General features: G+C 41.0%; 1 protein-coding gene across 1 annotated transcript in view; it reads right to left on the bottom strand.

The window, feature by feature from the left end:
• Nucleotides 1–15,349, bottom strand: part of OTC (ornithine transcarbamylase) — a 29,525-nt gene extending 14,176 nt beyond the window's left edge. The window contains exons 1-4 of the mRNA XM_065658573.1: nt 15,273–15,349; nt 10,524–10,662; nt 9,856–9,937; nt 2,167–2,254 (exon numbers count right to left, since the gene is read on the bottom strand). Coding sequence (XP_065514645.1) covers nt 2,167–2,254; nt 9,856–9,937; nt 10,524–10,662; nt 15,273–15,349 — 386 coding nt within the window. The remainder of the gene's footprint in view (nt 1–2,166; nt 2,255–9,855; nt 9,938–10,523; nt 10,663–15,272) is intronic.
• Between the last annotated feature and the right edge of the window lie 364 nt (nt 15,350–15,713).

Genomic DNA, 15,713 nt, shown 5'->3' with positions numbered 1-15,713 from the left:
CTTATAGTAGGAAATCCAGGTGGAAATTTCGCTTATTCTTTGTGAAATCAAAACCAAATTGAACTCAAGGAAAAAAAATAGACCTCATCTGAGCAGATGAAGTCTTCTGTTATCAAACCAATTTAAAGGAAACCATGTAAGACTGGGATTGCACAGCAAAAAAAAAGACCTGGCTAGATAAGAGTCTTTAGTAAAGGTGAAGTTTTGGAAGGTGAGTGGGAGTAACCAGGGGCTCATCAGGGGACTTTTCATTTAAGGTTCCTATGTTATCAAGGTCTTTTTTCATTCTTTTTGCAAGACTTTGAGCCTATAAACTTCAAAATCCCAGAGCCTGGAAATATATGAGTGTATTGGAATGCTGCATACCTCTCTTTTCAAAATGACTTTTATTTCTAGAGAGAGACGCTGGAAATTTTTACTCAAGTGCATCCTCTGAGGAATCTAAAATTAAACACAAATGAAAGTATGCCTTTTTGGTGTGGCTCATCTCTGAATTAGAAAGTGGGGTATTTCTATATTTTGGGTAGAATATTGCTATCCAAGGTAGTTTTGGTTTTGTTTTGCAAGTACACATCCTTTCAAAAGGTTTAAATCTCTGACAGGATTACTTCATTGTCATTCATAGTCCTACAGGGGCCTATGGTGGATGTCTTCTCAGCAAGCCGTGAGAAGTAAACCTGTTCCCCATAGATGCAGAGATCCATCCCCTACTAATGCCAGTGGACTGGCAATATCATCCCATGAGTTCTTCAGTGCTGCCACTGAACCCAATGCCCACTGAGCTACAGTGGTGCACAATGGAACTGCTCTACAGTGGCACATGCAGATACACTACTTATATTTCATTTCACGTAATATATCAGACATGCTAAACAGCACTGAAAGGCTTAGAGTTCCTTAATGGGTGGTAACTTTTTGCTACTGTGTCAGCGCGAATGTAAATGTCTTGTGAAGCATGGAAGAACTGTATTATGAGGAGGTAATTAGTCATTAACAATATGTTCACAGCAGAAACACTTTCAACTCTTACCTGTAGTAATTCTAATAAAAACTGGGACTTTTACAGATCTGTGTTTTAAGTCTCAATCTCAGGTACTTCTAAGGCCTTCAGAGCCCTAGACACATGGATGTAAATATTTGAAATACTCTCTGGGTCTACTACAGGCATGCGTTTTTTATTCTTACATTAACTGAATGGGGTTGGCATGTTATCCTTCATTCACAAGAAATGCCAAGGAATTAACACTCAGGTTGTTCTTTTGGGTAAACTGCTCAGCCTTGATTATGCAAAGTCAATAAAATTCTGCTAATGAGAGCAGGAGTGAAGCAGAGCACTTGAGGCCCTGTAAGGACTTGGGAAAGCCCTCACTCCACTGTAGCAGGTGAGTGTTCTGACTCAGCAGAGGAGCAAAATCCCCAGGTCAGGGTCATAAATAGGGACTTGACCTGGAAGAGCAAGCAGTGACAGAGGAAAGAGGCGCTGAAGGCTTGCATGGGAAGTGGGTATTGTGGGAGCTTCCTCCACAGAATGGGGAATCTTCCAGAATGGCTGGAAGATTTGCTTGCTTCTACATTTTCCCTTATTTCTTGTAGCTTACTGTCTTTCACTTTTGCATGTGCAAACAAAGGTCCTTCAAGAGACTGTCAACCAAAGATTTAAAGGCCCTTTATTATCCCATTTGGGAAGGAGAAAACTGACCTATACAAACCATGTCCGTAAACATCTGGATTTGCTGCAAGGCTGGCATCTGAATGGCAGAGAGCCACCAGGTGACAGTCCTGCATGTCTGGTGGGATTGTGCTTGGAGAGGTTATTGCAATGCATGGGTCCTGACTGCATCCTTCTTGTTTGAATATATCAGCGGAGCTATACTACTGAGGTTCATACAATGTTTCCATTTGTTTGACTGTCACTCTCATTAACACTACGTGCCAAATTTAATAAAAATATTTCTCATTGTGAGACATTTTGGAGAGCTAGAGTGAATGTAATGATGATGTACTGAACTACAGATTCTGTGAGCTGATCTCTAAACATTTAAGAAATTTTGAGTGCCTTCTGACCTTTTCCAGAAAAATATACTAGCTTCCAAACTTCTGTAAGACAGGTTTCAGCCTGATCAACTACCAAATACATAGTGATCAGCCAAGTGACATTTTACCAACCTTGCTGTATCTGTGAGACTCTCATTAGTGCCCAGATGTATGTCTTGTGTTGTAAGGAAGGAAGGATGCCCTCCGAGGAGAGAAAATCCTACAGTGAGGACAAATAAAAAAATAAATTAAACACTAGCACCTTATATTTACAGCCAAGATTCAAAATCTTCTTCGTGTAAGAGATCTTTACAGCAATAAAAGTAAAACTTTTGAAGCATCCAAATGCTTCAAACACTTGAAGTCTGACACACAAGACACAAATCAATGTATTTTGGAATAAAACCACTCAAATCTGATGCTTTGCTGAAATCCTTAGGCATGAGTTCTGATCTGTGTTTGTAGGAACAGTCATTCAAGCTGCAAGGCTACATATTGCCAAAAGCATCACTGTGGCTCCCTGCTAGGAGCTAGGTAATCCATTCATCATGCTGAATTTCTACTTTAAGGGCCTTGGCACCCTAGAAGGGCCATGTGTGTCACTAGGTGTAATTCCACATTTTTGCAAGAAACCTCAAGTACAGTCACTCAGATAGAAAACCCTAAGTCTCCTCATACACTATAACAAAACTGAGCCTGGTCACAAATGACCAAGTGCCTTAAAAATTACCATGTGACAGAGAAAAGGAAAGATCTTGGGCACGACCAGCATCCCTCCACCCTGTAATAGTTACGAATTCACCAAGGAACTGGATGGATTGCATATCAAAAATGAAATCCATTCCTGAACAAGACACCATGGAAAGAATATAAAACACTTTGGGGAACTTAAAAGGTGTCTGAACAGTGTTTTGGATAAAGACAAATTACATGCTAAGGGGAACTCTCAGGTTCCGTCCTGCCTTATTTCTGCTGCACCACCACTAGAAAGCTACCACGAGCAACCAGCTGACAGAGACAAGGAGGAAAACGGCTTTTTTTTGCCACCACTGAGGCTCGCTGCCTTTGCCTGGTTTAAGCCTAAAGCTTCCCTCCACTGAACCTCAGTGTAAAGTCCATCGTGGCCACATATTAGGAGGATGGGGCCTGAGTGGGGCCGTTTCATGAACTGTCACAAGCGGTTTTGCATAAGCCTAGCATAGGACATAGGGTCCTACAACCGGGGACGTACAAAGTGTAGGATTTGAACTGGGCTGTAGGTAGTCTGTAAGGCATTTTCTGTGCACTACGGAAGATTTTCTGCATAAGGACAACTCCCTTCTAGTAGAGAAGTTGTCAGGCAGATCTTGCCATGTCACTAAGATCCATGTAATGGAGGAAATTTCCAGTGAATCTTGGTGTAGACAAACCAACCTTGTTGAGACAACACTGTGAGGGACTGAGCCTTTTATTGTGACAAAAATCTAGAAGGAAACCCATCTCATTTTTATTGCCAGGAAGAGAAAGTCTGCACATAGCACAGAGCAGCAGAGACTCCCCTTTGCTACCAAACTGTGATCTCCTGGAGGTGCTAACAAATTTCATGCTGGTAAAACAAAACAAAAAACAAGGTTAAAAGCTGCTTGGGCCGGTGGTAGCCATTAGATGGCACTGCAGACATCGCCAGGACTGCAGCTTCAACATGATGTTCGTACAGGTGTGTCAAAGATTCAAAAGTTGGTTCCAACCACCACTCTTCAAAAAAGGATTAAACCAGGACTGAACTGAAAACTTGCACAGATAAAACCAAAAACTAGGTTCAGGTGGCAAGCCTGGGCCCCACAACTGGGCCCCTAATACAGAGCAGCCCTTATTAATTTCCATCCCATGTGGGCAACAGGGTTGAGGTGAGATCTTCCACTTTCCATCAGTTCAGCCAGTCTCTAGACCTTAAAATGCAACAGATAAAAATAATAGTAGCAAATCATTGCCTTTTGGCTGCCTCAGCTTCCTGAGAAGTCTGATTAAAAATAATGATGCCCCAGACCCCACCTGAAGGGCAAATCTCTGCTCTGTCCAGCCACTGTATGCTCATTTTATTGAATAGGCCTGATTTTACTTTCCCTTTTTCATCACTAAGGATTGCTCCAAATCTCAACAAAATTAGTCAGACACAGCAAACTTTGAAGAATAAAGTATCACTTTTTCTACTATTACTTTCTGCTGTTAGAAAAGCACTATACATTTAATGGTTGCTTTGCCCTCCTTTCTTGCTTATTCAGAAGCATTTTTGTATTAAGGCAGGAAAAATGTTTAGGTCTCCTCAAATACTTTCACCTCCTCTCTGCAGCACAGACACAAACACTGTATTTATGGGAAGGTGTATGCAAACTTTTGCCTAAGTATTACAGCCTATTCAATGCAAGTTTTTAAGTCAAGACCTCAAGGATGAAATGTCATTTGTAGAAACTTTTCCTGCCCAGCTTCTGGTGGTTTTTTTCGAAGTCATATATAATTATGTCAGTAATTTATCCCTGCAAGTTCCACACAATACAACAGCTCTGCATTTTAAGCTTCTAAATGCAAACACTTTGGTAGATGCTTCACAGTCCAGGCAGGCTTCCATGGACATGTTCTGTTTTCTATAAATGATGCCCAGGTAGAAAAAGAGGAATCTGGCTGTTTATTCAGAATTACCAGACGTCAGGCAGCCCCATCGGAGCTACCACCTGGAGTCTGTGTACATAGCAGAGTCCTAATGTGTTGGGCTTTTTGCTTGTGAACGGGCCATCTGTGCAGGGCCTGGGAACATATTTCCATCCAAAACTTTCCATCTGGAAATACAAGAGCTCTGTGCTCTCACTTTGTATATAGTTGCAGAGACAGAATCTTTGCTTTAGATTCTTTCACCCAGGCTACTAGTAGATAGAAAAAAAATTATGGCTTTTGAAGATATGCAGGCACCAGTTCAGCAAATAAGCACATGCTGCAGTGTTGTGTTAAACTGGAAGATCTAATCCTCTTTGTTGTCACAAACTGGTCATATCCAAAGCCACATGCTAAGTGTTTATATGAATCTTGGTATCTTCAACAAACTGTATTCAATGTTGACACTGCAGAGCCAGAATAGATTATCGTCTCATGTCCACAATTCTCACTACTGTTAGTTTTCAAAAATGGACAGTTTTATGCCTCAGGCTGTGGCACATTATTAAGCTCACTTATGTAGACTCTTACATGAAGGACACGAGTGCCGGTGGTTATACAGACATAGGTTAAATATTCATTCCAGCCTGCCCCTGCCACGTTGGGTAAGTAAGTCACATGTTGGATACACAATTGTGGGGCTGCCCCACTGACACCAGGAGACATACAGAGCCATCTTCTCAAACTTAAAGAAAGATCCTTTTTTATATTTCAAGACATATGGATTTGGATTTGTTAGTTTCCTCACTGCCTGCCAGGATTTACGATCTAGAAAGTATTTTTCAGTTTAGACTGATAACAAAGAGCTCTTCTAGGCAACAATTACAGGAATATTCCTGAAGTAGAAGCCTAAAAACTGATAAGCAGTTTTTTAAAGCTACTCCTCTAGGTGGAGAGTAAGCTAAAAGAGCAGTCTAGGCCCCTCTGTAATGTGGCCAAGCTAAATAATACTAGCCATCCCAACAAAATATAGACCCTGTATTCCTGCCATGTAATACCATCCCCACTACATTAGAACATGCAAAGTGATGCAATTATTTCTGTGACTGTATGTAGTAGTCTACTGGCGTGGACATCGTATTCCTCTCAGGCTGCTGTGTAAGAGGAGTGCTCTAAAGTCCACTAAAGCCAGTGACAGTGAACCTCTGTAAAGCTGTTAAGACCTTATATCTTTCAGTGCACAGCAAAAGAAGGTATACAGAGCTTTTCTGCCTGTATTATTTCCTCTCCATTTCTACCCTGTGACGTATTGTCTGCATTCAGCGCCTGTGAAATGGCTGATTTATTTATGACTTATTCACTAAAACGTAACTGCAGCTCTATATTTTAAGAGCAAGAGTGACAATCAGAACATTTTACACCAAAGCTATAACAAAAACAGGGCATTCACCTTTATGCCATGCCTGAGGATGTTTATTTTACAAGTAATATATGACCATGTGGGATACCTTTGTTTTCAAAAAGTATGCAAGACTTTATGCAGAAAGGGTATGGGATTCTGACTGCAAACAGATGACATTATCCAGTATAATAGCAGAGATGTCACATTTTCCAATATAATAGCCTGTGATAGCAATAAATCAAGTAAGCTCCACAAAAATGGATTTACTTTGCCAATACCCTATGGAAGTTACTTGTAGTTCTTCATTAAACTTACAACACCACTACTACTCTCAGAAATGGTAAAATAATATAAGACTCAGAAATATGCATTAGGACAAGATTATATTTATTCAAGAGAGTAAAGGGGCAATGAATTATACCACAAGGAGCTGTACATTATTCAGTACAGTTGTGATGTCATCAGAATAAAACAGTTTAGAGGCACAGTATATTGGAAAAGCCACAAGCGTCAACTATTCTCTCACAATGCATTATAAATTAATGCTTTTATAATCTTTGATCAATCTTGGCACTGCGAAAAGTGCTCAAAGCCTGAAGGAGAGCAAATGTCACCCGTATCCTCAAGAAGGGCAAGTAGGAGGACCCAAAGAATTACAGGCCGGTGAGCCTCACCTCGATTCCTGGAAAGGCGACAGAGCCAGCTAATCCTGGACATCATTTCCAGGCAGATGAAGGACAATAGAGTCATCAGGAGTAGTTGGCATGGCTTCACCAAAGGGAAGTCATGCTTGACCAACTTGACAAACTTCTATGATGAAATGACTGAACTCATAGATGAGGGGAGAGCACTGAGTATTGTCCACCTGGATTTCATTATGGCCCTTGACATTGTCTCCCGTTAGATCCTCACAGACAAGCTGTTGATGGATGGGCTGGCTGAGAAGACAGTGAGGTAAGCTGAGAACTGGCTGAACAGCCAGGCCCAGTGGGTGGTGATCAGTGGTGCAAAGGAGGAGGTCAGTGACTAGTGGTGTATCCCAGAGGTCAATACTAGGTCCAGTCCTGTTAACATCTGCATTAATGATTTGGATGATGGGGCAGAGTGTGCTCTCAGCAAGTCTCCTGATGACACAAAACTGGGAGGACTGACTGATATGCCAGAAAGTTGTCTTGCCATTCAGAGGGACCTTGGCAAGCTGGAGAAATGGACTGACAGGAACCCCATGAAAGTCAGCAAGAAGTCCAAAGTCCTGCACCTGAGGAAGAACAACCCCATGCACCAGCACATACATGATGGGGGCCCCCAGCTGGGAGCAGCTTGGCAGGAAAGGACCTGGGAGTCCTGGTGGACACCAAGCTGAACATGAGCCTTTCCAGAAAAGATGGTGATAGATATCCAGGGCTGCACTACACAAAATATTGCCAGCAAGTGGAAAGGGGTAATCCCCCCACTTCATTCAGCACTGGTGAGGCCATACCTGGAGTGTCCTGTTCTGGACTCCTCAGTATGAGAGAGATATGGACATATTGGAGAGAGTCAGTATGTCCATGTTTAAAAAGGACCATGAAGATGACAAATGGACTGGAGCATCTTTCATAATAGGAAAGGCTGACAGAGCTGGGACTGCACAGCCTAGAGAAGAGACGGCTCAGAGAGAATCTTACTAGTGTATATAAATATAAATACAAATAAACATAAACATAAATATAAATAACTGAAAGGAGGATGCAAAGAGGATGGAGCCACATGCTCGTCAGTGGTGCAATGGGCACAAACTAAAACATGGGATGCTCCCTCTGAACATCAGGAAACACTTGTTCACTAAAAGGATGATTGAGGACTGGCATAGCTTGCCTCAGAAGGTTGTGGAATCTCCATTCTTGGAGCTATTCAAAAGCCTTTTGGACATGGTCCCGGGCAACTGACTCTATATTTCTGCTTGACCAGGGGAGTCGGACCAGATGACCTCCAGAGGTCCCTTCCAACCTCAACCATTCTGTGATCCTGTTTATTTATTTTTCAATAATGGTGTTCTTTACATACACAGAGACAGCAGGACTTCTGAAAAGACTTCCATGGTGTTAATATATGGCAACAATCTCCTAGACCCTGCACAAACCAGATTTTGTAATGAGTGCTTTCCAGATCTCTCCTCCTTTATAATGAAACCCATAGATTTTCATCTAGTTGTTCCTGAGAGCTGCAAAGTTTGTTTAGATTAATCTCATCACCATAACTTTGTCCCACAAGTGACCTCTTTCAAGATATTGAAGGTGTAGATCATGGGAAATGCTATTTGAGATGACTCATGTATTTTATAAATAAACATTCCTCTCCACTTCAATGTCCACTTTCACTGGACATTGGAAAATTGGTATTAAATTGGCTTATTTAGCTAAAAGGAACATGTGACTCCACTTTTCTTTTGAGTTAGAAATTCCAAGACAGAAGTCATGTATGTTAAAAAGCAGCTGAAATGTATGGAGTTTCCATGGACAGAAAAAAATCGAGTCTGCCTTTGAAACAAAGTCTTTGAGGACTTCAGACCAATTAACTGAAGGTGTGAATTTAATGCACAGAAGTTAAACTGAATTGAACTCCCTTATGGAAGCTCTCCCTCAGAAATAAATTGGTTTTACTTCACTGGAGCTAATCCCCCTTGGATGAATTTATGTGCATTAACACCCACCCTTAAGTTAATTCACTTGAACTTTCCTGAGCTTCCCCCTTCCATAAGCCTTCAAAAGCCAAGGACTAAATAGTGCTTTCCTCTGAATGCAGGAACATGGAGGATAAACAGATTCAGAGAATTCGTCATTACCTGACCATGTACCAGTATGGCAGGCAACTAGAAAATGGACTAAAAACTCTGGAATCAAAAGGTGGGTGGTCTTCACAGAGAAGGAACGCACAAGAGAAACCCATTCATAAGTCCTGCTTAGCTGGAGAAAACAGAAAGCAACAACAAGTCTACATAAAGAGCAGGAACAGTAGGTAAATGGCTTCGCCAGAGAAATGTGAATACCTAACAAGTTTCCTGTCCCTTCACTAGGGAGAAGTCAGCCTACGGGATGCTGAGTCAAATGTGAGAAGGACAAGCTTCTCCTCCCTTGATGTGTCACCAATTTGTAGTTATTCCTTGCTAACATGCAAGTACATGAATGACTTATTTCAGCAATCCCATTGACTTCAGAAAACCTAGCATGTACATAAAGATATGTGTGTGTTTCAGTGTTTGCAGGACTGAATTATCCTAAAATAATAATATTTTGATGTCTGATTTTATTAGGTTAATACTGCGAAGTCTCCATCAAGTTATCTTCCCCTGTAGATAATCATGTTGGTTTTTTTCCCTAATTTATATCAAGATACTAGTATCATTCCCAGCCTAAACACATATTCTGAAATGTGACAGCAAAAATGCATAATACATTACAAAAATATTTATTAGAGCTTGCATAGAATTAAATTTGTGATGCTTACTAAAATAGATGTTAGGAAATGTGTATCTTGCCAACAGAACTAGGAGCTTACACCAGAAATGCTACTTCTGCCTGTTACTTTATTTCTAATATATCACGTTTTGGAATGATCTAGTGAAATTTCAGTGACCAAAGTGATGTGCTTGTGACATTAATATGCAAGGTGAAACACAATTAGCTACCATTTTTGCTTTCAGCCTTCTGATTTCTCCTGAGTAGAAATTGCTAAATACAAAGTTATGCAGTGTTTTTCAGTATATACTCATACTATTTCATATAAAATCTGACTGTGTCATTGCTCAGATGTACCTGTTTCTGCAGATAATCTTGTTCTTGTGCTTCTCTTCTCAAAAATCATGGTCAAAGATTTTCCTTGCATCAAAGGCAAATACTGAAACATGAAAATTGAAGGCATTTCAATTTTATAGTCAGTATACACTTGATAATGTGAAATACTTCTTTTACATTTTAATTCAGCATTAGGAAAGTTACAGAGGTGATTTTTTAACTGTAGATTTGTTCTCCTGCCCTTCAAGGAATTTATTAGCAGTGGAAAGGTTAAAGAGAAAGAAGCAATTCTAGGGGCCAAAAGCAACTGCATTTTGGCACTCAATTTGAGCTAGCATTAAGGAGAACTCTGATACTAATTTAATCCCATGCAAGGAAGTGTCTTCCATTTCCTAAATTTAGTGCTGGTTGCACACCATGTGTTGATGGATGGAGTTAGCTGACAACAGGGAGTTAGCTGTGCAAAGCTGTTTAACCTTCTTACTTGCAAAGTCCCCTGAACTGCCTAAAGAATATCTCTGAACACTTTACAGGAAGGCTCTTTGATTTGTAGCACGTGATTTACAGTATTTAAGAGCTCAGGTGATGTTGTTTAGGACAAGACAGCTGAGTGGCTCATTCCCAGTACTCTTCAGAACAATATCTACTTCAGCATCTGAGCGACCTAAATGACAGTTAAAGCATTTTACCTCTCCTTTGTGTTTTATCCTTTGTTTCAAATCTGAAGCCATCCACAGCAAATATTTCAGCTCATCTGCTGTGTAGTTCTGTAGAGTAAGGAGGTCACGACCTTTCAGATGAACATTCATCTGAGCTGGTGGCCCATACCTGGGCCAAAAGAGAAAAAAAATAGATGCTTTTTGTCATTCCTAAATGTGCTCATGCAAAAGCCAATGAGTAAGCAGCTGAAATCTCTCCCACTCTCCTCTTTTGACACAGCTGGATCAGCTTGATGGCTGTGTTAATTATTGTAAACAATTTTTATTGTCAGACAGACACAACATGCCACTACACACTACATTGATCACCACCATAACAGTGTCTCAGATTGTATTATAAACTGTATATTTAATGTAGCTTCTTTTGCCTTCTAATATGCATGCGACTTGACTGCACGCTGCCTAATCAAATAAACCCAAATGCATGATGCCACGCAGGGCTTGGTGAAATGGCTTATGCGCAGACTGCAAAGCTGCCCTTTGGGGGCACAGAATACGAGGAACTGATCTCGGTGCTCTTTCTCCCTCTTTCATGCTTTGTGGATGGGTAGACACTTGCCATGTTCCACTCCCATTGATACAAATGGTGGCATTTTGATAAATGCATATGAAATCTCTTGATTACAATGAGGAAGAGAGTAAAAAAAAACCAGCAAAATAGTCATGTGCTCTGGCTGTTCACCTACCACACAAGAGATGTTCTGAGCATGTGCAGTGTATTTATATCCAGGCTATGAAGATGAGTAGGGGTCTAGAGCAACTTTCTCAGGAGAAGAGACTGAGAGAGCTGGGTCTGTTCAGCCTGGAGAAGAGAGGGCTGAGAGGGGATCTTGTTTATGCTTATAAATATCTCAAGGATGGGTGCCAAGAGGATGGGACCAGACTCCTTTCAGTGGTGCCCAACAACAGGATGAGGGGCAACAGGCACAGACTGAAGCACAGGAGGTTCCATCTAAACACAAAGAGAAACTTCTTTACTTTGAGGGTGCCAGAGCACTGGAACAGGCTGCCCAGAGAGGTTGTGGAGTCTCCTCCTCTGGAGACATTCAAAACTCACCTGGACACATTCCTGTGCAGTCTGTTCCATGTGAACCTGCTTTAGCAGGTGGGTTGGACTAGATGATCTCCAGAGGTCCCTTCCAAACCTACCCATTCTGTGATTCTGTATTTATTCAGTATATTCTGGCCTCAAGCCAGATTCACAACTTCAGCATCACATGAAGTTGGATGTTGTTAATCACTCACAGAAGTTACTTGATCAAATTTCCTCTAGATTAGGTGAGGTATCTTAATGAAAGCTGAGTCTAAGCCCATGTTTCTAGAGGCTGAAGATTAATAAGGGAGAGTGGCAGCTTAGTCCCTTCTCTGGTGTTGTATCTACAGCCCTCCATAATATAACACAGCCTGCACTGTACTCTTGCTAAGGTGTGGATGGGTACAAGCAAACATGTCTTTTTAATTAAAGGCAGCATTTTCAGACTGATCTGATGGAATGGAGACCAAAGCAATGCAGATAAACGGACTGAGTGCAGCTACCGCTTTAGTATTTCCAAGTAGGCTTCCCTCTGGCTCACCTTTGAGGCAAGGCTCAGTTACAGCCCCTGCCAATTGCCAAGTCCTGGAGCCCACAGCCAGGAAAATTCAGGAGGAGAAAAAAATAGAATTTCTGTTCATTCTTCCATTAATTCCAATAAATAAAAGCCCTGGTAGCAGATAGGCCTATTGTGGCTCCTAAAGATTTTCATGTTATATTAGTCAAATTTGGAGGGAAAGATTTTTTCTGCAGAATTTTGTGGCATAGGCTCCAACTGAAACTGGAGGAAGAGAGAAGCTCTTAAGGAAATGGTACCACATGTTATTACTGTCTGTTTGACAACACAGCACAAACTGCATGACTTTTCAAATCATGTAGCAGAATTTTTTCTTTAACTGAAGATATCTAAATACTGTGTGTTTTCCTTCTGGACAGCTTAAAAGTGATTTAGATACACATTATACCACCACCATTAGTAAGAATTTTTTCACAGCGAAAAGGATTATGTGTAACAGCAGAAACATGGAGTATATATGAAGTAGCCCACGCAGATGTCCTGCAGATTAATATTGCTGGAACTCAGTATGTGCTGTTGTATATCAGGGCAACATGCTCCAGAGCTTCTGTGGGCTGCCAGAGGATCTGCCACTAAGCTAAGCACAAAGCACCAGAAAGATTCCCATCAATGTGCACCATCAGAGCCCGGCCTCTGCACAGGCCCCCAAACTACAGGAGGGTTGGACTTTTCAGTAGCACCGTGCAGATAGAGTGGATTTCTTGTGTTCTAAGATTAATGTTGCCCGTGGATTTTCTCAGAGTATCTCTGGAAATTGATTCTTAAGTGAAACACAATCTGAACTGTATGTGTGACTTAAGTAATAAATAATTGTGGCAGTACCATTTAAAAAAATAATGCACATTTCCAAGCCATAAAGACTAATCTTCATAGCCATTCATAGCCATTACTTCATTAGTAAAATAAAGTTACAATATTTTGCTATAAATGTTATCCTTCTGTCCCCATGCTTGCCTCCAACTTGAGGTAAACAACTTAGAAACAGTTAGGAAGCATCCAAATGCCCCATTTTTGAAATTGAAGTGGGTGTTGCAGAGTTAGCAAAATGATTTTATGTACTTCTATGTTCAACAGCTGCCGAACAGAAGATACCTGACATTATAAGAAGGGCTGGGCACTCATGGGTCAGGTAGCTTCCACCGTAGCATGAAAAACAGCTTACCAAGGCAAGTTACTGAAATATAGCTTCGAATACCAGGACTCTCAGTTGTTATGCAAGGGATTGGCTCTAACTTCAATGTGTATATTCTGAAGGAAATTTGTTTCATAACTGTGACATTATTATTATTATTATTATTGCTGTTGTAGTTGTTGTTATTATTATTCAGAGCAGGAATTTGCTACTCTATGCAGTTGGGGGGAACAAAAAATACTTGTCCTGTTTTAAAATCTATGCAATTGCTTGCTGCTTGATCACTCTACTCTCCTTTGCAGCATTGTTACCAGAGCAGCTTTGGTTCTGCTCCTCAAGTTTCTAATTACAGCCTTCAATTCCTTCCAGGGATTTAGAGATTGGTCAATCTCTACCTGCCAAGTAGGAACTTCTGTTCATCGGTCTTGTTTTACCACTCTGCACAATCAAGAAATGGGCTGAGAAATACCCACCACTAATTTCTGCATCGGTAGATAGTAAAGTAATAAAATTGATTACCCAGGAAGGATTTGGAATGACTGTCCTTGGAGATTTTCAGGACACAGCTAAGAAAGACATAGTTGACCTCATACACTGTTGTCGAGCTACAAGCAGAAAGTTGGACTAGAGGTCTCCTCCTGGCTTCTATGTTCCCGTGATGATTCTGTTTTATTGCAATGACTTCCAAGAAATGTGTTCCCTTCCCTGTAGTCCACATGCTCTCAAGGAGGCAGAAGTGGACAAATTCCAGAGAAGGAGCATGAAACAACATACCTAAGTTAAAATGTAACAGGCAGAATTGCAAGGTCAAGCAGTTGGCTTATTCCTTTCTGAGCAAGGACAGCAATTAACTTTGGACTACTAGCACAGACTGATACATATTAGGTTATTCTGCAGTATTAACCACAGTGTGCTTAACTTGCAGTGCTCATACACAGTGGTGATAGTTTATGCCAATGTTATGATATAATGTTAAAAAAAATAACAAACAACATTATGTGGGGAGCTTAACAAACTGGATTACTTCACTGGAAAACCAGCTTTACTGTCGTTGTTTTCCGAACTTGCTTTTCTATCATCTCTGCTAACCAGAGAAAGTTTCCACCACTTGCCAGAAGCAAAAATCCCAAATCCACAAAAAATTATCACTCAGGCTTCAGGACCACTTTAAAACTGTAGCAAATAAATCCCATAACTTGTAAAACGATAAGTAAAAATTACTTATTGCATACTAGGATTCCTGTGAACGTGAAATTCCCATATATTGTCTTCTAGCACTAATAATTTGTTACATAATGCTGTTAGTGCTGTTCTTATTGACACCAACATGAAAACATAGAAAGATGTGGAATTACGTTTCAAGTCTTTAATTTTAACCTGATCCTGGAGAGGTGACAAGCATGAGAAGAAGCTTACTGGAACACTGTCACACAGGTGCTTTCCTGAAGGCATGGGGACAGGCACACCTATGCAGCTGAAGAAAGAAGGCAAAGCCAGGTCTCAGAGCCAGGTCTACCTGGTTAACTTTGAATCTCGTACCACATCTTGCTTTTCCTGCTCATCTCCAATGTATATAGAGACAAAAAAATACTGGAGATTCACCTCGCAGCTTTAAAGAGAGAATTTCCCTGCCCCAGTACTGGTCATGATAATTGTCTATAAGAATTTCCTGTACATTATTCAGATATTTATTTATTACAGTACCGTCAGCATACACTGACATCAAGAAGAAACATTCCTTCTTGACTTTGCTGCTAAATCCCACAGAAAGAATTAACAGTATTTCACAAACATTAAAAAGCAAAATCCTCCAGTTCCCTGAAGATGCAGAGCTTGCTGCCTTGGGAGGCAAACCGGCAACAAAATGTGGAAAAAACCCCTGCCTTTCTCTGAAATACTCACTGCTTCACACGGTTCAGCTGCTTTTGTCTCCAGGTTTCTGACTGAACTCCAGATAAAACTAAAGAATAAGCTTACCAAAATGGTCGCAGCAGCTGCTTGCTGGTCCCTATAAGTTTTGCAGTACTGAAGGAGTTCCTCATGTTAAACAGCATCTTCCGTTCGCGTTGGACTTCTCTCAGTCCCACAAATAAAGTCAAGAGAAACAAAGGCCTATGAAGCAGAGAGTGAGCTTTGCTGTTGTGCAAACGAGGGAAAACCAAGAACTAAAATCTTCGCTTTGGTTGTCCCAGCCAGGGCTGGGCCTGGCAGGGGCTGACACTGAAGCTTTCCTTGGTTAAAATCGACAGAGATTTCTCATGGGCCCCATTGCACCACCCGCAGTTTATGCTCTTCCCTGGGGGCCCATCGTATCATACCTGTGTCAATACCATTTCCTAGCAATTTTGTGTTTGTTAAATATTTGTACAGGAGCACGTGCTAGTAGAAAAAGGCAAAAGAAGACTTGTCAGGGTGCAG

The sequence above is a fragment of the Caloenas nicobarica genome, chromosome 1, assembly GCF_036013445.1.
Source record: "Caloenas nicobarica isolate bCalNic1 chromosome 1, bCalNic1.hap1, whole genome shotgun sequence".
NCBI classification, from domain to species: Eukaryota; Metazoa; Chordata; class Aves; order Columbiformes; family Columbidae; genus Caloenas; species Caloenas nicobarica.
Note: the sequence above shows the minus strand (reverse complement) of the source record. Positions and strands in the feature narration are given on the sequence as shown.